This window comes from Delphinus delphis, chromosome 11, assembly GCF_949987515.2.
Source record: "Delphinus delphis chromosome 11, mDelDel1.2, whole genome shotgun sequence".
Classification (NCBI taxonomy): domain Eukaryota; kingdom Metazoa; phylum Chordata; class Mammalia; order Artiodactyla; family Delphinidae; genus Delphinus; species Delphinus delphis.
Window position 1 is genome coordinate 82,899,071 of NC_082693.1, and position 24,549 is coordinate 82,923,619.

General features: G+C 35.6%; 1 protein-coding gene across 1 annotated transcript in view; it reads left to right on the forward strand.

The window, feature by feature from the left end:
* Window positions 1-24,549, forward strand: part of PARPBP (PARP1 binding protein) — an 83,270-nt gene that overhangs the window by 26,665 nt on the left and 32,056 nt on the right. Inside the window, exons 5-6 of the mRNA XM_060023894.1 lie at window positions 18,577-18,747; window positions 20,057-20,211. Of these exons, the coding sequence (XP_059879877.1) occupies window positions 18,577-18,747; window positions 20,057-20,211 (326 nt within the window). The remainder of the gene's footprint in view (window positions 1-18,576; window positions 18,748-20,056; window positions 20,212-24,549) is intronic.

A 24,549-nucleotide genomic window follows, 5' to 3' on the forward strand; every position in this document is an offset into this window, starting at 1 on the left:
TCATCAGAACATCTACAAACAACAAATGCTGGAGAGGGTGTGGATAAAAGGGAACCCTCTTGTACTGTTGGTGGGAATGTAAATTGATACCGCCACTATGGAGAACAGTATGGAGGTTCCTTAGAAAACTAAAAACAGAATTACCATATGATCCAGCATTCCCACTACTGGGCATATACCCAGAGATAACCATAATTCAAATAGACACATGCACTCCAATGTTCATTGCAGCGGTGTTTACAATAGCCAGCTCATGGAAGCAACTTAAATGCCCATTGACAGACGAATGGCTAAAGAAGTTGTGGTACATATATACAATGGAATATTACTCAGCCATAAAAATGAACGAAATTGGGTCATTTGTTGAGACATGGATGGATCTAGAGACTGTCATACAGAGTGAAGTAAGTCAGAAAGAGAAAAACAAAAATCGTATATTAACGCATGTATGTGGAACCTAGAAAAATGGTACAGATGAACTGGTTTGCAGGTGAGAAATTGAGACACAGATGTAGAGAACAAACGTATGGACACCAAGGGGGGAAGTCGGGGGGTGGTGTGATGAATTGGGCGATTGGGATTGACATGTATACACTAATGTGTATAAAATGGATGACTAATAGGAACCTGCTGTATAAAAAACTAAAATTAAATTCAAAAAAAATAAAACTATGTTATGTAAAACATCTAGAACATACCTACTTCCAAGTCAAATGCTCCAATAAGTTAATGCATTTGATGAATCACTTTCTCCATTTTCTGGAAGCATTGCTAAGGTAGATTCTTCTGTAAGTCCCGTGCTCTACAGATTGCAATTCTTTTTTTTTTTTTTTTTTTGGCCTCACAGCGTGGCTTGTGGGATCTTAGTTCCTCAACCAGGGATTGAACCCCAGCCCTTGGCAGTGAAAGCGTGGATTCCTAACCACTGGACTGCCAGGGAATGCCCCAGATTGCACTTTTAAAAATATATTTGATCACTACTGTGAAATACTTGTATACATACTTCTTAGACTTAATAATGTAGCTTATATGTGCATCTAATGTTTTTTCTGTCCTGTTTTAAAGTTAAATTGCTGATGCCATGACAGTTAATCCCTAAGATTCTTCAGCATATCACTTCCTGAAAATAAGGACAGAACCACAATACCATTATCATATATAAGAAAACTGAAGTATTCCCTAATATCATTCATTTACTATTTTCCCTATTCAAATTTCTCCATTTGTCCCTGTAATGGGTTTTATGTCTCTTCAGAGTCTTTTAGAATTCTCCTCAGGTTTTTTTTTCTCTTGTTATTTATCTGTTGAGTTCCTACTGGTATTATTTAACTTGTTCCTCTATTTCCAATAAACTGGAAACATCTAAAAGCTTGCTTAGACTGAGCAATGTAATCTATGAAATACTTTATAACTGATGCTGAGTATTTCATTTTGTATCACACTAGGAGACACAAACTGAAGTTGTCCTGAACTTGTGAGGTCTTTCCAATATAAAGATGTAGTTTTTCTTTTGCTGTCAAAAAAGATCTAGTGATACTCTAACTCTGTAAATATCCTGTTTCCCAGCAACCTTTCACCGAATGGTTTTGAGCATGCACTGATGATCCTTGTCTGAATCAGTTATTTCTTCAGAGTTTGCAGAATGGTTACTTTCCAACTCTATCATGTCTTTATACTAATTTGCTGCCATTTCTCAGTAAAGAAGAGCTTTATCTTATTAACTAGGATGAAGTACAGTTCCCTAAAAATGGCAGGGTCACTACTTAATTCTTTCTCTTTAATTACCAGTTTAGGAGTTAGTGTAATAATTACTTATAGGAAGAAAATTAGATGTTTTTATTTCTGTTTATGTTTCTCTTTTTATGTGTGTTTACATTACTATGGACTCATGGATTTTTATTTATTCAGAGTTTTAAAATCAATTTGTCATTAATCTTTGATGCTAAAATGTAGGGGTCCCCTTTAATCTGGCTTCTGTATCTTTTTTACATGCCCTATTAGACTTTTGAGCACTTACCTCTTTTCTGGTACAAGAAAAGTATCCCAAGCCCACCTTTGGTTGTTTCCTGCTTAGGCATGGTTTCTTTTAGTGATTGTAACTACTTTCTGTTGCTTTACATTCATTTATTGCTTACATTCTCATTGTTTGTTTTTCCTACCTTGACAAGATATTTACCAAATTGCGTGGTCTTTTCTCAGTGATACTTAAGGAGTACACTCTTTTTTTATTTTTATTTTTTTTAGGAGTACATTCTTATAGGCTACAGGGAGGAAACAATAATTGTTATTGTGCCTTTCATTTAAGAGGAATGAACTAATTTGTACATTTAAAATGACCTAAATAACCAGGAATGAGGACCTGCCCATTCCAATGGAAAATCCTTATAAGGAGCCTCATAGAAAATGTATCTTGTGTGGAACATGGTTAGATTAAAAGAATGTACAGCTTTTTTCTCAGTTTATTTTTCCATTTATAAGATGAATTTATGGAAGGGAACATAATAGGTCTTTGTGGAAGAAACAAAAAGAAATTACAGAAGCAATTAAGAGAGCTCAAATAATGGGGTTTATGTCAGTTGCATTTATTTATTTATTATTTATTTTTGGCTGCGTTGGGTCTTCGTTGCTGGGTGTGGGCTTTCTCTAGTTGCAGAGAGCGGGGGCTACTCTTCATTGTGGTGCACGGGCTTCTCATTGAGGTGGCTTCTCATTGTGGACCACAGGCCCTAGGCGTGCGGGCTTCAATAGTTGTGGCATGTGGGCTCAGTAGTTGTGGCTCATGGGCTGTAGAGCGCAGGCTCAGTAGTTGTGGTGCACGGGCTTAGTTGCTCCTCGGCATGTGGGATCTTCCTGGACCAGGGATCAAACCCATGTCTCCTGCATTGGCAGGCGGATTCTTAACCACTGTGCCACCAGGGAAGTCCCCAGTTACATATTGATATAAGGATCCTGCATATCTCAAACACCCTAATGTTTGTAACATCAAATACCGGCAGTAAACTATATAAAGTTGTCATCAAGAAACTTACTTTATGATTAAAAAAATCCTAAAGGGATAGCCATGAAAAAGAATTATAGTATATAGAAACTGAAGGGTCTTCACTGTAAGCATATAGTTTTCTCATTTAACAAACAATGGTAGTTTCGTCGTGTTAATCCTCTACTTTTTATCTTTTGCCTTCTTGGATTATATTTTCTAAGAGAATTTTATCTACCACTTAGCTGATGGATTAGATTTTATGAGGACTATTAAAATAGCAGCTATCCTCTCAACCATTCTTCTGTTACTTGCGGACTTCTGATTTTTCTTTTGCAAAGTATTTTATTTCTATTAAAATTCCTAAGTGACTTTTTGGGCTACAGTCGTAAAAAGATATATTTTGATCACCAAATGCTTACTAATGTCACACCAGCTCCTCAAGTAGATGAATGAAATGGACTGGAGAAACAATATTTTTGTTTCCTTATTTTATTTTATTTTATTTTCCCCTGAGGTACTAATCTATTGCTTTAGAAATTCTGAAGTAATGAAGGGAAAAACAGAATAAAGGCCCCAAAAGAAAATCATCAGTTAAATAAAAAAATTCTACGAGTATATTAGTTCTAGTCCAATCTTGTTTGTTCATTATATGTAAGAATTTATGTGTTGACAAATAAAAACAATACTTGTATAAATTTTAATATCAATTTAGAAAAACTGACTTTATTCAAATTGAGATTGAACATATGCATTTCAGTAATAGTTAAGAGTTAGTAAAAGCAACTTGAAGATGTCAAAAAGTTTAAATAAAATTGTTCAACTTCTAAACAAACATTGCAAATATTTTGTGGTATGGATAGAATCAGTTTATTAAACAGATAAATGGAACAGTATCTTTATTTTTGGTATCTGGGTAAAAGCTTCAATATTGTGGATTTTTTCAATTTAAGCCCTTGCTTCTGGACATCATAACTGTATTTATGTGGAATGCTTTTCCAGAGAGCCTCTTTAAAACCCACTTGCAAATACAAGAGCAGGGAAACCATAACTGCCATGTTATCTGACCATAATGATAGGGATAGATTTCCAATTGCAGCCATGAGTTAAAAGAAACACTCTAACTGTGAGGACTCCAAGATGTTTTTCCCTGATGTTTGCCTAACATCACAGATCAGAAGGACACTATTTGCTAGCCTTTAAGAACAAGTTGTAGATGTGGGAGTTTAAGCCCTGGTCTTGTACCCAATAAGGATCAGACATATACATATTAGTAAACTCTCATTATTTCTGGACAGCAGAAGCACAGTGAAACAGAGATTGCCTGAAATTAAATGTAGAAAGAGTAAAGGAATTTCTGATTACAACGTGAATATCTCTTTCCGCTGCTTTGATTTTTGGGAAATTGTGTCACGCTTCCTGTATGTTTTAGACAGACTATTGCACTGTTAGGTTAAAATGGAAACTTTGTGTTATAGATTCACATGAAGTATTATGATTTACTGTGAAAGTAAAGATAAAAGCACTTTTGAAATACAGCAGAAAACTATGTTATACCTTACTTTATAAAATTTTAGGACAGATCTTTTTTTTAAAAATATATGTGAAAGCACTTTAATGATGAAAAGTAACCTCCTACTACTATTAATAATAATAGTAATAACAATAACAAAAATAATACTTAATATTAGCAGTAGTATGTTCTACCGTATAAAATAATCTTCCAGTTTCAGGAGTAGTATGAGGCTAAGTTGAGTCCCCAGAGAGTCATATACTACTTATTTAAAGAAGAAGAAACAACTTTCAAAAAATGCTGAAAAACATTTCATTTATTACTCTGTCTCTGTAGCATTAATGGTAACCTAGGGTTCTTAAAGATTTTTGTGCGTCCCCAGGTATTCAACTCACTACTAGAAGACTCTCTTCTTTCTTTCTTTCTCCCTTCCTTCCTTCTTTCCTTCCTTCCTTCCTCCCTCTGTCCCTCCTCTCTCTCTTTCTCTCTCTCTTTCTCTTTCTTTCTTTTCTTTTCTTTTCTTTCTTTCCTTCTTTCCCAGTCGCCCAATTCAGCACACCACCATCCACACCCCACCGTGGTTTTACGCCTTGGTGTCCATACGTTTGTTCTCTACATCTGTGTCTCAACTTCTGCCCTGCAAAGCAGTTCATCTGTACCATTTTTCTAGGTTCCACATACATGCGTTAATATACGATTTTTGTTTTTCTCTTTCTGACTTACTTCACTCTGTATGACAGTCTCTAGATCCATCCACGTCTCAACAAATGACCCAATTTGGTTCCTCTTTATGGCTGAGTAATATTCCATTGTATATATGTACCACAACTTCTTTATCCATTCATCTGTCGATGGGCATTTAGGTTGCTGGCTATTGTAAATAGTGCTGCAGTGAACATTGGGGTCCATCTGTCTTTTTTTTTTTTTTTTTTGGCGGTATGCAGGCCTCTCACTGTTGTGGCCTCTCCCGTTGCGGAGAACAGGCGCTGGAGGCGCAGGCTCAGCGGCCGTGGCTCACGGGCCTAGCCGCTCCGCGGCATGTGGGATCTTCCCGGGCTGGGGCATGAACCCGTGTCCCCTGCATCGTCAGGCGGACTCTCAACCACTGCGCCACCAGGGAAGTCCCATGTGTCTTTGTGAATTATGGTTTTCTCTGGGTATATGCCCAGTAGTGAGAATGCTAGATCATATGGTAATTCTACTTTTAGTTTTTTAAGGAACCTCCATACTGTTCTCCATAGTGGCTGTATCAATTTACATTCCCACCAACAGTGCAAGAGGGTTTTCTTTTCTCCACACCCTCTCCAGCATTTCTGGTCTGTAGATTATCTGATGATGCCCATTCTGACTGGTGTGAGGTGTTGCCTCATTGTAGCTTTGATTTGCATTTCTCTAATAGTCATGTTGAGCAGCTTTTCATGTGTTTCTTGGCCATCTGTATGTCTTCCTTGGAGAAATGTCTATTTAGGTTTTCTGCCCATTTTTGGATTGAGTTGTTTGTTTCTTTAATATTGATCTATATGAGCTGTTTATATATTTTGAAGATTAATCCTTTGTCCGTTGATTCGTTTGCAAATATTTTCTCCCATTTTGAGAGTTGTCTTTTCATCTTGTTTATGGTTTCCATTGCTGTACAAAAGTTTTGAAGTTTCATTAGGTCCCATTTGTTTATTTTTGTTTTTATTTCCATTACTCTAGGAGGTGGATCAAAAAAGATCTTGCTGTGATTTATGTCAAAGAGTGTTCTTCCTATGTTTTCTTCTAAGAGGTGTATAGTGTCCAGTCTTATATTTAGGTCTCGAATCCATTTTGAGTTTATTTTTGTGTATGGTGTTAGGGAGTGTTCTAATTTCATTCTTTTACATGTAGCTGTCCAGTTTTCCCAGCACCACATATTGAAGAGACTGTCTTTTCCCCATTGTATATCCTTGCCTCCTGTGTCATAGATAAGTTGACCATAGGTGCGTGCGTTTATCTCTGGGCTTTCTTTCTTGTTCCATTGATCTATGTTTCTGTTTGTGCCAGTACCACATTGTCTTGATTACTGTAGCTTTATAGTATAGTCTTAAGTCAGGGAGTCTGATTCCTCCAGCTCCGTTTTTTTCACTCAAGACTGCTTTGGCTATTCAGGATCTTTTGTGTCTCCATACAAATTTTAAGATTTTTTGTTCTAGTTCCGTAAAAAATGCCATTGGTAATTTGATAGGAATTGCATTGAGTCTGTAGATTGCTTTGGGTAGTACAGTCATTTTCACAATATTGATTCTTCCAATCCAAGAACATGGTATATCTCTCCATCTGTTGGTATCATCTTTAATTTCTTTCATCAGTGTCTTATAGTTTTCTGCATACAGGTCTTTTGTCTCCCTAGGTAGGTTTAATCCTAGGTATTTTATTCTTTTTGTTGCAACGGTAAATGGGCGTGTTTCCTTAATTTCTCTTTCAGATTTTTCATCATTAGTGTATAGGAATGCAAGAGATTTCTGTGCATGAAGTTTGTGTCCTGCAACTTTACCAAATTCATTGATTAGCTCTAGAAGTTTTCTGGTGGCATATTTAGGATTCTCTATGTATAGTATCATGTCATCTGCAAACAGTGACAGTTTTACTTCTTTTCCAATTTGTATTCCTTTTATATCTTTTTCTTCTCTGATTGCCGTGGCTAGGACTTCCAAAACTATGTTCAATAATAGTGGTGAGAGTGAGCAGCCTTGTCTTGTTCCTGTTCCTAGAGGAAATGCTTTCAGTTTTTCACCATTGAGAATGATGTTTGCTGTGGGTTTGTCGTATATGGCCTTTATTATGTTGAGATAGGTTCCCTCTATGCCCACTTTCTGGAGAGTTTTTATCATAAATGGGTGTTGAATTTTGTCAAAAGCTTTTTCTGCATCTACTGAGATGATCATATGGTTTTTATTCTTCAATTTGTTAATATGGTGTATCACATTGATTGATTTGCGTATATTGAAGAATCCTTGCATCCCGGGGTAAATCCCACTTGATCATGGTGTATGATCCTTTTAATGTGTTGTTGGATTCTGCTCGCTAGTATTTTCTTGAGGATTTTTGCATCTATATTCATCAATGATATTGGTCTGTAATTTTGTTTTTTTGTAGTATCTTTCCCTGGTTTTGGTATCAGGGTGATGGTGGCCTCATAGAATGAGTTTGGGAGTGTTCCTTAATCCACAAGTTTTTGGAAGAGTTTGAGAAGGATGGGTGTTAGCTCTTCTCTAAATGTTTCATAGAATTCAGCTGTGAAGCCATCTGGTCCTGGACTTTTGTTTGTTGGAAGATTTTTAATCACAGTTTTAATTTCATTATTTGTGATTGGTCTTTTCATATTTTCTACTTCTTCCTGGTTCAGTCTTGGAAGGTTATACCTTTCTAAGAATGTGTTCATTTCTTCCAGGTTGTCCATTATATTGGCATAGAGTTGCTTGTAGTAGTCCCTTAGGATGCTTTGTATTTCTGCAGTGTCTGTTGTAACTTCTCCTTTTTCAATTCTAATTTTATTGATTTGAGTCCTCTCCCTCTTTTTCTTGATGAGTCTGGCTAATGGTTTATCAATTTTGTTTATCTGCTCAAAGAACCAGCTTTTAGTTTTATTGACCTTTGCTATTGTTTTCTTTGTTTGTATTTCATTTATTTCTGCTCTGATCTTTATGATTTCTTTCCTTCTGCTAACTTTGGGTTTCGTTTGTTCTTCTTTCTCTAGTTCCTTTAGGTGTAAGGTTAGATTGTTTATTTGAGATTTTTCTTGTTTCTTGAGGTAGGCTTGTATAGCTATAAACTTCCCTCTTAGAACTGCTTTTGCTGCATCCCATAGGTTTTGGATTGTCGTGTTTTCATTGTCATTTGTCTCTAGGTATTTTTTGATTTCCTCTTTGATTTCTTCAGTGAGCACTTGGTTATTTAGTAATGTATTATTTAGCCTCCATGTGTGTGTGTTTTTTCTATGTTTTTTTCCCTGTAATTCATTTCTTATCTCATAGCGTTGTGGTCAGAAAGATGCTTGGTATAATTTTAATTTTCTTAAATTTACTGAGGCTTGATCTGTTACCCAACATGTGATCTATCCTGGAGAATGTTCCATGCGCACTTGAGAAGAAAGTGTAATCTGCTGTTTTTAGATGGAATGTTCTATAAATATCAATGAAATCTATCTGGTCTATTTTGTCATTTAAAGCTTGTGTTTCCTTATTAATTTTCTGTCTGGATGATCTGTCCATTGGTGTAAGTGAGGTGTTAAAGTCCCCCACTATTATTGTGTTACTGTCGATTTCCTCTTTTATAGCTGTTTGCAGTTGCCTTATGTATTGAGGTGCTCCTATGTTGGGTGCATATATATTTATAATTGTTATATCTTCTTCTTGGATTGACCTCTTTATCATTATATAGTGTCCTTTCTAGTCTCTTGTAACATTCTTTATTTTAACGTCTATTTTATCTGATATGAATATTGCTACTCCAGCTTTCTTTTGATTTCCATTTGCATGGAGTATCTTTTTCCATCCCCTCACTTTCAGTCTGTATGTGTCACTAGGTCTGAAGTGGGTCTCTTATAGACAGCATCTGTATGTGTCTTGTTTTTGTATCCATTCAGCAAGCCTGTGTCTTTTGGTTGGAGCACTTAATCCATTCACGTTTAAGATAATTTTCGATACGTATGTTCCTATGACCATTGTCTTTTTGTTTTGGGTTTGTTTTGTAGGTCCTTTTCTTCTCTTGTGTTTCCCACTTAAAGAAGTTCCTTTAGCATTTGTTGTAGAGCTGGTTTGGTGGTGCTGAATTCTTTTAGCTTTTGCTTGTCTGTAAAGCTTTTGATTTCTCCATCGAATCTGAATGAGATCCTTGCTGGGTAGAGTAATCTTGGTTGTAGGTTCTTCCCTTTCATCACTTTAAGTATATCATGACACTCCCTTCTGGCTTGTAGAGTTTCTGCTGAGAAATCAGCTGTTAACCTTATGGTAGTTCCCTTGTATGTTATTTGCTGTTTTTCTCTTGCTGCTTTCAATAATTTTTCTTTGTCTTTAATTTTTGCCAATTTGATTACTATGTGTCTTGGCGTGTTTCTCCTTGGGTTTATCCTGTATTGGACTCTGCGCTTCCTGGTTTGGTGGCTACTTTCTTTCTCATGTTAGGGAATTTTTTGACTATAATCTCTTCAAATATTTTCTCAGATTCTTTCTCTCTCTCTTCTCCTTCTGGGACCCCTATAATGCAAATGTTGTTGTGTTTAGTGTTGTCCCAGAGGTCTCTTAAGCTGTCTTCATTTCGTTTCATCATTCTTTTTTCTTTATTCTGTTCCGCAGCAGTGAATTCCACCATTCTGTCTTCCAGGTCCCTTATCCGTTCTTCTGCCTCAGTTATTCTGCTGTTGATTCCTTTGAGTGTATTTTTCATTTCAGTTACTGTATTGTTCATCTCTGTTAATTAGTTCTTTAATTCTTGTAGGTCTTTGTTAAACATTTCTTGCATCTTCTCGAATTTTGCCTCTATTCTTTTTCCAAGGTCCTGGATCATGTTTACTATCATCATTCTGAAATCTTTTTCTGGAAGCTTGCCAATCTCCACTTCATTTAGTTAGTTTTCTGGGGTTTTATCTTGTTCCTTCATCTGGTAGATAGCCCTCTGCCTTTTCATCTTGTCTATCTTTCTTTGAATGTGTTTTGTGTTCCACAGGCTGCAGGATTGTAGTTCTTCTCTTTTTCATTTATTTCTCATCTGATCTTTTTTTTTTTTTGCGGTATGCGGGCCTCTCAGTGTTATGGCCTGTCCTGTTGAAGAGTACAGGCTCCGGACGTGCAGGCTCAGCGGCCATGGCTCACAGGCCTAGCCACTCTGCGGCATGTGGGATCTTCCCGGACCGGGGCACGAACCCTTGTCTGCTGCATCGGAAGGCAGACACTGTGCCACCAGGGAAGCCACTTTTTTTTGTTTTTTTAAAATTTATTCATTCGTTTATTTATTTTTGGCTGTGTTGGGTCTTCGTTTCTGTGTGAGGGCTTTCTCTATTTGCGGCAAGCGGGGGGCACTCTTCATCGCGGTGTGCAGGCCTCTCACTATCGCGGCCTCTCGTTGCGGAGCACAGGCTCCAGACACGCAGGCTCAGTAATTGTGGCTCACGGCCCTAGTTGCTCCGCGGCATGTGCGAGCTTTCCAGACCAGGGCTCGAACCCGTGTCCCCTGCATTGGCAGGCAGATTCTCATCCACTGCACCACCAGGGAAGCCCTGATCTGATCTTTTTGATTTTTTTTCCTCTGCTAACTTTGGGTTTGTTTTTCTTCTTTCTCTTAATTTCTTTAGGTGTAGGATTAGGTTGTTTATTTGAAATTTTTCTTGTTTCTTGAGGTAGGATGTGTTGCTATAACCTTCCCTCTTAGCACTGCTTTTGCTGCATCCCACAGGTTTTAGGTTATCATGTTTTCATTGGCATTTGTTTCTAGCTATTTTTTGATTTCCTCTTTGTTTTCTTCAGTGATCTCTTCGTTATTTAGTAGTGTATTGTTTAACCTCCATGTGTTTGTATTTTTTACGTTTTTTTCCTTAATTGATATGTAGTCTTATAGTGTTGTGGTCGGAAAACATACTTGATACGATTTCAATTTTCTTAAATTTACCAAGGCTTGATTTGTGACGCACGATATATTTTATCCTGAGAATGTTCCATGAGCACTTGAAAGTGTTTTCTGTTCTTTTTGGATGGAATATCCTATAAATATCAATTAAGTCCATCTTGTTTAATGTATCATTAAAGCTTGTGTTTTCTTATTCATTTTCATTTTGAATGATCTGCCCATTGGTGAAAGTGGGGTGTTATAGTCCCTAGTATTATTGTGTTACTGTCGATTTCCCCTTTTATGGCTGTTAGCATTTGCCTTATGTATTGAAGTCCTTGTATGTTTGGTGCATAAATATTTACAAATGTTATATCTTCTTCTTGGATTGATCCCTTGATCATTTTAGGACAGATCTTAAAGATGATTTTAATTTAGTTGTATCTTAGTACTTTTCTTTTTAAGGCAATGTAATAAAAATATATGAGCTCTTATTTGATCCCAACTTCCCGATAAGTTTTTATCAGTAGTTTCAATTTTGAAATATCTAAAAGGGGCAAATACATGTATGAATTTTTCTTTCGTTTATCATTGAACAAATGCTGATTGAGAACTTATTAATAAGAATGGATTGATTACCTGCTCTTATGCCAGTCATTCTTTTAGGGCTTAAGAATGCATCATTTGCTCTCAGGGCACTCATAAAATAGTAGAAAGATTAATAAAATAGACAAAGTATCAGAAAGTATTAATATTTATGTAGAGAATTATAATTGGTTCATATGCATAGTTATAACAGGTTGATAAGAAAGAGAATATGTGAATTGTTTCTTTATACTGGAAAATCAGGGAGCCTCTCTTCAAATGTAACATTTAGTATCTTTAATATTTAAGAAAAATAGTTTCATAGAATTCATATCAAACTTTTTGTTTTAATGAATTTTGCTTAGATTTTATTTGGAGTCCATGTTTAAGGTAACCTTTTCCTGTCCATTGAGGTTTTTTAAATTGACCCTGACTGCCTTACATGTTTTAAGAATTGTTTTTTACATGAAAGTTAAATAATCCCAAAGCATGTTATCTTTAGAAGTGCTTTTAAGATGTGTATGAACTTGAAACTTCCTTTATAACTGTCTGAGAGACTTCCTATTGATTTGTAAGTTTTATTTCTACCTTTTAACTCTCTTTTGTGCTTCTTAATTTTATGTGATTAGACAGAATATTAAGAAATCTTAATTTTAATAAGGAAAATATTTTCTTAGAGTTTACAGATGATAAATTATTGGGTCTTTAGCTAAGGTGTCAGTCACTGATAGACTTATGAATTTCATGAGTTTTGAGCATACGTTGAGTTTAGCATTTGTGAGTCTATTTTCCCAGGGTAATAGGCAAGGAGAGGATTTCAAGTGAACATTCTGGGAGCAACATCTAAGAATTAAAAACAAACAGGATTCCAGAGCAGGGTGAAAGTAGTTGAGAGTGTGAGAATAAGGAGAGAATTTCATGCAAGGAATTTAATTTTGATGAAATCCAATTTATCATTTTTTTTTCTATTATGTTTTGTACTTTTGCTGTCATATCTAATAAGTCTTCCTAATCCCAAGTCATGAAGATATTCTCCTATGTTTTCTTCTGAAAGTTTTATAATTTTGTACTGTACATTTAGGTCTGTGATCTACTTTGAGTTAATTTTTATAAAAGGTGTGAGGTTTAGGTGAAGTTCATTTGTTTTGCAGATGGATGACCAGTTGCTCCCACACCAATTATTGTAAAGACTGTCCTTTCTTTATTGCTTCTGTTGCACCTGTATCAAAAATCAAATGGCAATATCTGTGTTCTCTTTCTGGACTCTATTCTGTTTCATTGATATGAGTGTCTGTCCTTTTGTAAATACCATGCTTTTTTTTGTTTTGTTTTTACAATTTATATTCACTTATTAAAAGGAAACGTTTATAATCTCAAGGTTGAGAAGGATTCTTAAGACCCAGAAAGCAAAAAAAATTAGGGAAGAGATTAATGAATTTGATCATTATAAAATGTAAAAATTTCTTGACCTATTCTATTAACAGTGGTAAAATATAAGAAACAGACTGAGAGGAGATCTTTGCCAGTGCGTAATATATGAGGGTTAAAATCTAGAATATAAAAAGAACTACTATGAATAAGAAAAAAGCAAACAAATTACACAATAGAAAGCCATGCAGTCAGTTAACAGGAAAAGAAATAAAGATGGCCAACACATTTTTAAAAAGATTCCTAGTCTTCCAGGTAATCAGAGGAAATAGGTAAAACTTTAAAAGTTTTATAACATTAAGTATTGGCCAGGATATAGGAAAATGGGAACTCTCCTTCACTGTTGGTGGGGGTATAAATAGGTACAAGTGAAGGACACTTGGCAGTATGTATTAAAATAATAGAAAAGTACATTCTCTATAATCCCAGCAGTACTATAAAAACACTCAACATATATACAGGGAGATCAGTATCAGAATATACATGCAGCAATGCTTATAATAAAATTTGGAGGAATCTAAATGACCCTCATTAGGGGAATGACTAAATTGTAATATTTTTATATTAGAATGCTATATATTACTGTTTATAAGGAGACAGGTTAAGTTTCTCTTTATGGGCCTGAAAACTTCCTGACACTTATTATATAAGCAACATTTTTTCCTTCTTTCACAGAAGAAAGGTAGAATTAAATTGTAACATTGGCAGTTTACAGCAAGATTTGTGTGCTGTTTTCAAGAAAATGGATACTCCTGTGAGAAGTCTTTGTTCATAAAAACATGTTTTTCTGTTGTTTAATGTATCTATTGGGTTAGCCAAAAAGTTCGTCCGAGTTTGTCCGTAAGAGGGTACAGAAAAACATGAACAAACTTTCTGGCCAACCCAATATTAGAAAATAAGAGGGAAGCACCCCTAGTGCCTCAAAGGAAATAAGAAAATTAAGACTGAATATCACCTGGGTTCCAAGTTTCTGCCATGGGAAGGAAATCAATACTGTGCTATCTTGACTATTGTAATTGTAAAGTAATTTTTAAGATCATTTTTCAGCACATATAATATGTTGTTTCATTGTCTTCTGGCTTACATACTTAATTTTTGATGTTCTATTAACCTTACTATTGTTCCTGTGTATGTAATGTGTCATTTTGCTCTGGCTGCTCTTAAGATTTTTTATCTTTGGATGTCAGAGTTTAAGTGTAAAGGAGTGCTTTTCTTTGTGTTTTCCTACTTGAGTAACTTCTTGGATCTATAAATTGATGTTTTCCACCAAATTTGGGATGCTTTTTGCCATAATTTCAGCAAATATTTTTTCTGTTTTTTTCACTCCTCTGCAGGGATTTCAATTACATGTGTGTCGGACTTGTTTAATTTGACCTGCAGATCTCTTTGGTTCCTTCTTTTTTTCTCTTTTGTTTTTCAGATTTGGTAATTTCTATTTATATATCTATATGTGCACTGATAGTTTCTTTCACTTTCTTCAAGTTGCTGTTGAGCACACCAAGCAAATTTTGTTTCAGTTATTGTACTTTTTATCTCTAGAATTTTCTCTTTATAGTGTCCACTTTTCAGTTCTCATTCCTCTATTAAGTCACTGATAACATAATTTCCTTTAATTCATTGAACACATTTTAGTTTAGTTCTTTGACTATATTTAGAGCAGATGCTTTGATATTCTGTCTGATAAATCTAACATGTAGGTCCACTTGGTGCCATTTTCTATTGACTGCTTTTTATCCTAAGAAGGGGTCACAGTCCCTTTTCTTTGGCTGTCTAGTAATTTTTGGATGAAACCCAGACATTTCAGGTAATATTTTGTAGCAACTCCAGTTTTTTCTCATGTTCTTCTGAGGAACATTGGTTTTTATTTCTAGTAGGCAGGTAACTTGCCTAGATTCCAACTTCATAGTTTGTTTCCTTGGTGGTATGCATTGGATATCTGTTCTTATAGTTTCCCTTTGCTGATTTTTTTAGCTTGGCTTTTGTAAGCCTTCCCTCTGCCTGCCAAATTTGGCAGTCAGCCAAGCATTTGGGGGAGATATGGAGCTTATTTCTGTGGATTCCTTTTTCCTAGGGATTTTCATGAATTTTCCAGTTGTTCTGACAGGTTTTGGCTTTGTATACTTAACATTTCAAGCCTGTTCAGCTTCAGTTTTCTGCCACTTAAGCTATACACAGTTGTAGAGTGCACTCAGTTTAGCAAACCTTCAGACGCATAGCTCTGGTTCTTTATAGCTCAATCTTTCTAATATATTTCTTTCTGTTTTCTGTCTGTGTTTTTGATGGACCCCCTGGAATCTTCCCCATGCTTGCATAGTTTTGCTGTCAGCTAGGGGTTTTGGATATTTATGCTCTCAATTGTTTCTAGGAATTCCTCCTTTAAATTTCTAGCTGTTTTCCCAGCTCTGAATTCTAATCTCTGGCACCTTTAGTCACTTCTATAGTCATGAAACTTGGGCCAGTAAACCACAAACTTAATTCATACCCTTCTTATTGCAGTTCTTTTAAAACTAAATGTTCCTCCAGCCTCTATTTTTTGGACACTTACCAGTGTCTTTAAATACTATTTAAAATTTTTTATTTAATATTTAATGTTTGTTATTTAAGGGGTTCACATGATAAGTTGCATCCCCTCCTTTACTGGAAGTTGTAGGGACTTGAATAAGCACAAACTTGCAATTCTTACCCTTCTTGTTGCAGTTCTTCTAACATTAAATTCTCCTCCAGCTTGTGTCTGCTTTTTGGATGCTTTCCAGTGTCTTTACATAGTTATGTTTTAAAAATTTTACCTAATATTTTGTAGTGGTTACCTGTGGGAGTTCACAGTATCACTTCTGTAATACTAGAAGTTGCAAGGCTTTGAAAAGCTATAGTTAGCTAATTTTAAGAAAAAGATCATTGAATACCCTGGTTTATCACTTGACTGTGAAGGACAAGTGCCGTATATATGAAAGAACTGTTGCCCCTATCAAGTTCTCACAAATGTTACTTATCTTGTGTTTGAACAGTCTATAGCTCTGTTTTAGGCCAGTTAATGTCAACATCAACTACTTGCTATTATTTGCTAACATTTGGTTGAATCTCTTTATTTTAATTCTTAGTTGGTTATTTGGTATTGTGAAAGTCAGTATCTAGTAATTCTTCAGAAATTTAACAATTTAACTTCAGCCCTTATATCTTGCCCTGTAAAGAGACATGGGTATGGGACCAAATAGTGGCAGTTGGCCCATTCCCTACGCTTCAGGGAGCTTCATTGTTAGTGATTATTTAGTGGCAAATGTATGTAGGGAAATGAGATCAGGTCTCATCAGAAATGCAGCTGTATCTTTTATATCATTTTCTAAGAGACATTTTCCAACAATTATGATAGTTGTTATTTACTCATAGATTCTCATTGATGGCAAGTTGGTTTCACGAGCCAGGATATGTTCATTGTTCAACCCAAACTTTTGGTTTATATGGCAATTCTCTTTTCCCAAAGAGCTGAGTGAGATACTGTCATTGAATGATCATAAGTATTTTTGCTGTGTATTAAAAAAAGATTGTTGGAATGGGAGAAAATATTTGCAAATGATACGACAGGCAAGGGCTTAATCTCCAAAATATATAAACAGCTCATACAACTCAACAACAAAAAAATAAACAACCCAATCGCAAAATGGGCAGAAGAGCTTACTAGACATTTCTCCAAAGAAGATCTACAGATGGCCAGTAGTTACTTGAAAAGATGCCCAACATCACTAAATTATTAGAGAAACGCAAATCAAAACTACAATGAGGTATCAACTCATACCAGTCAGAATGGCCATCATCAAAAAATCTACAAACAATAAATGCTGGAGAGGGTGTGGAGAAAAGGGAACCCTCTGGCACTGTTGGTGGGAATGTAAATTGATACAGCCACTATGGAGAACAGTATGGAGGTTCCTTAAAAAACTAAAAACAGAACTACCATATGACCCAGCAATCCCACTACTGGGCATATACCCTGAGAAAACCATAATTCAAAAAGAGTCATGTACCACAATGTTCATTGCAGCTCTATTTACAATAGCCAGGACATGGAAGCAACCTAAGTGTCCATCGACAGATGAATGGATAAAGAAGATGTTGCACATATATACAATGGAATATCACTCAGCCATAAAAAGAAACGAAATTGAACTATTTGTAGTGAGGTGGATGGACCTAGAATCTGTCATACAGAGTGAAGTAAGTCAGAAATAGAAAAACAAATACCATATGCTAACACATATATATGGAATCTAAAAAAAAAACGTTCTGAAGAACCTAGGGGCAGGACAGGAATAAAGACGCAGACCTACTAGAGAATGGACTTGAGGACACGGGGAGGGGGAAGGGTAAGCTGGGACGAAGTGAGAGAGTGGCATGGACTTATATATACTACCAAATGTAAAATCGATAGCTAGTGGGAAGCAGCTGCATAGCACAGGGAGATCAGGTCTGTGCTTTGTGACCACCTAGAGGGGTGGGATAAGGAGGGTGGGAGGGAGGGAGATGCAAGAGAGAAGAGATATGGGGATATATGTATAGCTGATTCACCTTGTTATAAAGCAGAAACTAACACACCATTGTAAAGCAATTATACTCCAATAAAGATGTTAAAAAAAAAAACAACTGCAATGAGGTACCACCTCACACTGGTCAGAATGGGCATCATTAAAAAGTCTACAAATAACAAATGCTGGAGAGGGTGTGGAGAAAAGGGAACCCTACAACACTGTTGGTGGGAATGTAAGTTGGTACAGCCCCTATGGAAAACAGTATGGAGGCTCCTCAGAAAGCTGAAAATAGAGTTACCATATGATCCAGCAATCCCACTCCTGGGAATATACCTGGACAAAACTATAGTTCAGAAAGATACATGCGCCCCTAAATTCATAGAAGCACTGTTCACAATAGCCAAAATATGGAAACAACCTAAATGTCCATTGACAGGTGAATGGATAAAGATGTGGTATATGTATACGATGGAATACTACTCAACCATAAAAAATAATGAAATAATGCCATTTGCAGCAACATGGATGCAACTAGAGATTATCATACTAAGTGAAGTAAGTCAGAAAGAGAAAGACAAATACCATATTATATCACTTATATGTGAAATCTAAAATATGGCACAAATAAGTTTATCTACAAAACAAAACCGACTCATAGATATAGAGAACAGACTTGTGGTTGCCAAGGGTCGTGGGGGGGAGAGGGATGGACTGGGAGTTTGGGGTTGGTAGATGCAAACTATTACATTTAGAATCGATAAACAACAAGGTCCTACTGTATAGCATGGGGAACTATATTCAATATCCTGTGATAAACCATAATGGAAAAGAATATGAAAGAATGTTTATGTGTGTATAACTGAGTCACTTTGCTGCACAGCACAGATTGGCACAGCATTGTAAATCACTTATACTTCAATAAAAAATAAATAAATAAAAAGATTATTTATGAATTTAGAAATCTTCAATAAAGAAAATATTTTATTGTACAGGTACAGTTACTAGCAAAGAAAATTATCTACTCATATTTAAACCTGCTGGTGAATTCAAAGAACGACTTGGCTCTGGCTCATATTCTCAATATTCCTGATAGAGGACTTGGAAGAGAAGCCTTCACTGATTTGAAACATGCTGCTCGAGAGAAACAGATGTCTATCTTTTTGGTATGGACATGTTACCTTTTCAATATTTATTTTAAAGACTCTCTGAACAGTGGATCCATGTACCTTAATATAGAATTCTTTTAACTATGACAGAGCAACTTTTAAATTGTGAATATGTGTTCTATGTCATGTATTTGAAAATCCGTGGTAGTTTTGTTTTTTACTGTATATTTTACTATATATATAGTTCATAAGGGAGAATTTCTCTAAAGCTGTGTTTCCCTACATGTGTTCTGCGGAGTGCTAACCCTGTTAGATTCTCCTTGAATAAATTATTTCCAGAGGCAAAAGTGCCTGTTCAATGCTCTTTGAATAAATGTTTCCAAGGGCAAAAAATTGGAAATCGTGTATACTCTTACTGGATATATGTAATGCATGTATACTTCTTCCAAGAAGTCCTACCATAAAGAAACCTGCTTAAGTTAACCTTGTTATTTAACCTGTCATTTCCTAAGTTATTTAACCATGGAACTTTCCCCAGATTATTTAAATTTCATAGATTTTTTCTTTCTTAAGATATGCTTTGGAAAATACAGCTTTAGAACATTTTGTCTTTGATGGAGATGGCCTAATGTATAGCCATCATATTATATATATGTATTTTTATCATTGTAAAGGCAAGACCTTTTGAACTACACATGATCAAATGATCCAAAAATGTGCAAGCTAGATGGGGCTTAGTGATTATCTAGTCTAAACCTTTATTTTACAAATAAAGAAGCTAAGGCTTGGAAGAGTTGAATTAATTGTTCAACTTTGAATAAATCAACACAATTGACACAGAAAAATCCCTTTGTTCCATATAACAATTCCAGTAGCCAGTAGTCAGTCTATTTAAGAATATATTTATTTTTTGTAGAATACCACTGTCTAATTCTTTATAGACAGTGATATACTCTTTTTTTATGGCCATGCTGTGCAGCTTGCGGGATCGTAGTACCCCGACCAGGGATCGAACCGGAGTCCCCTGCAGTGGAAGTGCAGAGTCCTGACCACTGGACCACCAGGGAATTCCCAACAATGATATACTCTTATGAACATATTCTTACGCCCTTAATTTGTCTCTAACTTGGCTCCTCAGTCTCAGTCTCCACCTGTGTTGCCATCACCCTTGCTGGCATGAATTCTACATAACAGTTGTTTCTTTGATTATTTGCTTCTGAATGAAAATGTGGCATGAGTTATAAAAAGTGCTTCTTTCTACCTGTGTACCTAGAAATATGTAAATGTGCCTAGCTTCATAAAATAAGGTGTAGTTTTAACTTACTAAATCATTAAACATAACCAAATTATTTGTTTTAATTCATAGGTGGCTACGTCATTTATTAGAACAATAGAGCTTGGAGGGAAAGGATATGCACCATCACCATCTGATCCTTTAAGGACACATATAAAAGGATTGTCTAATTTTATTAATTTCATTGACAAATTAGATGAAATTCTTGGAGAAATACCAAATCCAAGGTATGACAAATGGGTGTTATTAGTCTGTCTTTAAAACATCACAGAATCAGAGGTAGATTAAAAATTAAGAGCTATTGAAATGACCAAGCATCAGACTAAGCTAGGAAGAAGAAACAAAATATCTATATGAGGGAGGGATAAATTAGGAGTTTGGGATTAGCAGATACAAACTACTATATATACAGTAGGTAAACAACAATGTCCTACTATATAGCACAGGGAACTATATTCAATATCCTGTGATAAACTATAATAGGAAAGAATTGCTTTTACTGTACACCAGAAATTAACATGACATTGTTAATGAACTATACTTAAATTAATAAAATATCTAGATTAATAAATTATAATCACATGACCTTTCCCCCTAAATTTCTGCTTATCTGTCATTCTAAAATTTTTGCCAAAGTCAAATGACATGTTCAAATTAAATTTGACTAGAGAAGAGGGCTTACCATTCATTTTTTTTCTGGAAGAAATAGATTTTTGAGGATTGGAAATGACTGATTAGATAATTTCTTTAAACGTTTTATTTAGCAATAAAGGAAACTCATACCAAGAATGAGTCAGGAAATTGATAAAAATATGATGAATTTTATATTCCATTTTCTGCTACGTTTTTTAAATTTTCTTTTTTTTTTTTTACATCTTTATTGGAGTATAATTGCTTTACAATGGTGTGTTAGTTTCTGCTTTATAACAAAGTGAATCAGTTATACATACACATATGTTCCCATATCTCTTCCCTCTTGCATCTCCCTCCCTCCCACCCTCCCTATCCCACCCCTCCAGGCAGTCACAAAGCACCGAGCTGATCTCCCTGTGCTATGCGGCTGCTTCCCACTAGCTATCTACCTTAAATTTGGTAGTGTATATATGTCCATGCCTCTCTCGCTTTGTCACAGCTTACCCTTCCCCCTCCACGTATCCTCAAGTCCATTCTCTAGTAGGTCTGTGTCTTTATTCCTGTCTTACCCCTAGGTTCTTCATGACATTTTTTTTTCTTAGATTCCATATATATGTGTTAGCATACAGTATTTGCCTTTCTCTTTCTGACTTACTTCACTCTGTATGACAGACTCTAGGTCTATCCACCTCATTACAAATAGCTCAATTTCGTTTCTTTTTATGGCGGAGTAATATTCCATTGTATATATGTGCCACATCTTCTTTATCCATTCATCCGATGATGGGCACTTAAGATGTTTCCATCTCTGGGCTATTGTAAATAGAGCTGCAGTGAACATTTTGGTACATGACTCTTTTTGAATTATGGTTTTCTCAGGGTATATGCCCAGTAGTGGGATTGCTGGGTCATATGGTAGTTCTATTTGTAGTTTTTTAAGGAACCTCCATACTGTTCTCTATAGTGGCTGTATCAATTTACATTCCCACCAACAGTGCCAGAGGGTTCCCTTTTTTCCACATCCTTTCCAGCATTTATTGTTTCTAGATTTTTTGATGATGGCCATTCTGACTGGTGTGAGATGATATCTCATTGTAGTTTTGATTTGCATTTCTCTAATGATTAATGATGTTGAGCATTCTTTCATGTGTTTGTTGACAGTCTGTATATCTTCTTTGGAGAAATGTCTATTTAGGTCTTCTGCCCATATTTGGATTGGGTTGTTTGTTTTTTTGATATTGAGCTGCATGAGCTGCTTATAAATTTTGGAGATTAATCCTTTGTCAGTTGCTTCATTTGCAAATATTTTCTCCCATTCTGAGGGTTTTCTTTTGGTCTTGTTTATGGTTTCCTTTCCTGTGCAAAAGCTTTGAAGTTTCATTAGGTCCCCTTTGTTTATTTTTGTTTTAATTCCATTTCTCTAGGAGGTGGGTCAAAAAGGATCTTGCTGTGATTTATGTCATAGAGTGTTCTACCTATGTTTTCCTCTAAGAGTTTGATAGTTTCTGGCCTTACATTTAGGTCTTTAATCCATTTTGAGCTTATTTTTGTGTATGGTGTTAGGGAGTGATCTAATCTCATACTTTTACATGTAGCTGTCCAGTTTTCCCAGCACCACTTAATGAAGAGGCTGTCCTTTCTCCACTGTACATTCCTGCCTCTTTTATCAAAGATAAGGTGACCATATGTGCGTGGGTTTATCTCTGGGCTTTCTATCCTGTTCCATTGATCTGTCTTTCTGTTTTTGTGCCAGTGCCGTACTGTCTTGATTACTGTAGCTTTGTAGTGTAGTCTGAAGTCAGGGAGCCTGATTCCTCCAGCTACATTTTTCATTCTCAAGATTGCTTTGGATATTCGGGGTCTTTTGTGTTTCCATACAAATTGTGAAATTTTTTGTTCTAGTTCCGTGAAAAATACCAGTGGTAGTTTGATAGGGATTGCATTGAATCTGTAGATTGCTTTGGGTAGTAGAGTCATTTTCACAATGTTAATTCTTCCAATCCAAGAACATGGTTTATCTCTCCATCTATTTGTATCATGTTTATTTTCTTTCATCAGTGTCTTATAATTTTCTACATACAGATCTTTGTCTCCATAGGTAGGTTTATTCCTAGATAGTTTATTCTTTTTGTTGCAGTGGTAAATGGGAGTGTTTTCTTGATTTCACTTTCAGATTTTTCATCATTAGTGTATAGGAATGCCAGAGAGTTCTGTGCATTAATTTTGTATCCTGCTACTTTACCAAATTCATTGATTAGCTCTAGTAGTTTTCTGGTAGCATCTTTAGGATTCTCTATGTATAGTATCATGTCATCTGCAAACAGTGACAGCTTTACGTCTTCTTTTCCGATTTGGATTCCTTTTATTTCCTTTTCTTCTCTGATTGCTGTGGCTAAAACTTCCAAAACTATGTTGAATAAGAGTGGTGAGAGTGAGCAACCTTGTCTTGTTCCTGATCTTAGAGGAAATGCTTTCAGTTTTTCACCATTGAGGACGATGTTGGCTGTGGGTTTGTCATATATGGCCTTTATTATATTGAGGAAAGTTCCCTCTATGCCTACGTTCTGCAGGGTTTTTATCATAAATGGGTGTTGAATTTTGTCGAAAGCTTTCTCTGCATCTATTGAGATGATCATATGGTTTTTCTCCTTCAATTTGTTAATATGGTTTATCACATTGATTGATTTGCGTATATTGAAGAATCCTTGCATTCCTGGAATAAACCCCACTTGATCATGGTGTATGATCCTTTTAATGTGCTGTTGGATTCTGTTTGCTAGTATTTTGTTGAGGATTTTTGCATCTATGTTCATCAGTGATATTGGCCTGTAGTTTTCTTTCTTTGTGACATCCTTCTCTGGTTTTGGTATCAAGGTGATGGTGGCCTCGTAGGATGAGTTTGGGAGTGTTGCTCCCTCTGCTATATTTTGGAAGAGTTTGAGAAGGATAGGTGTTAGCTCTTCTGTAAATGTGGGATAGAATTCGCCTGTGAAGCCATCTGGTCCTGGGCTTTTGTTTGTTGGAAGATTTTTAATTACAGTTTCAATTTCAGTGCTTGTGATTGGTCTGTTCATATTTTCTATTTCTTCCTGATTCAGTCTTGGCAGGTTGTGCATTTCTAAGAATTTGTCCATTTCTTCCAGGTTGTCCATTTTATTGGCATAGAGTTGCTTGTAGTAATCTCTCGTTTTCTTTTGTATTTCTGCAGTGTCAGTTGTTACTTCTCCTTTTTCATTTCTAATTCTATTGATTTGAGTCTTCTCCCTTTTTTTTCTTGATGCGTCTGGCTAATGGTTTATCAATTTTGTTTATCTTCTCAAAGAACCAGCTTTTAGTTTTATTGATCTTTGCTATCGTTTCCTTCATTTCTTTTTCATTTATTTCTGATCTGATTTTTATGATTTCTTTCCTTCTGCTAACTTTGGGGGTTTTTTGTTCTTCTTTCTCTAATTGCTTTAGGTGCAAGGTTAGGTTGTTTATTCGAGATTTTCTTGTTTCTTAAGTTAGGATTGTATTGCTATAAACTTCCCTCTTAGAATTGCTTTTGCTGCATCCCATAGATTTTGGGTCGTCGTGTCTCCATTGTCATTTGTTTCTAGGTATTTTTTTATTTCCTCTTTGATTTCTTCAGTGATCACTTAGTTATTAAGTAGTGTATTGTTTATCCTCCATGTGTTTGTATTTTTTTACAGATCTTTTCCTGTAATTGATATCTAGTCTCATAGCGTTGTGGTCGGAAAAGATACTTGATAAAATTTCAATTTTCTTAAATTTACCAAGGCTTGATTTGTGACCCAACATATGATCTATCCTGGAGAATGTCCCATGAGCACTTGAGAAAAATGTGTATTCTGTTGTTTTTGGATGGAATGTCCTATAAATATCAATTAAGCCCATCTTGTTTAATGTATCATTTAAAGCTGGTGTTTCCT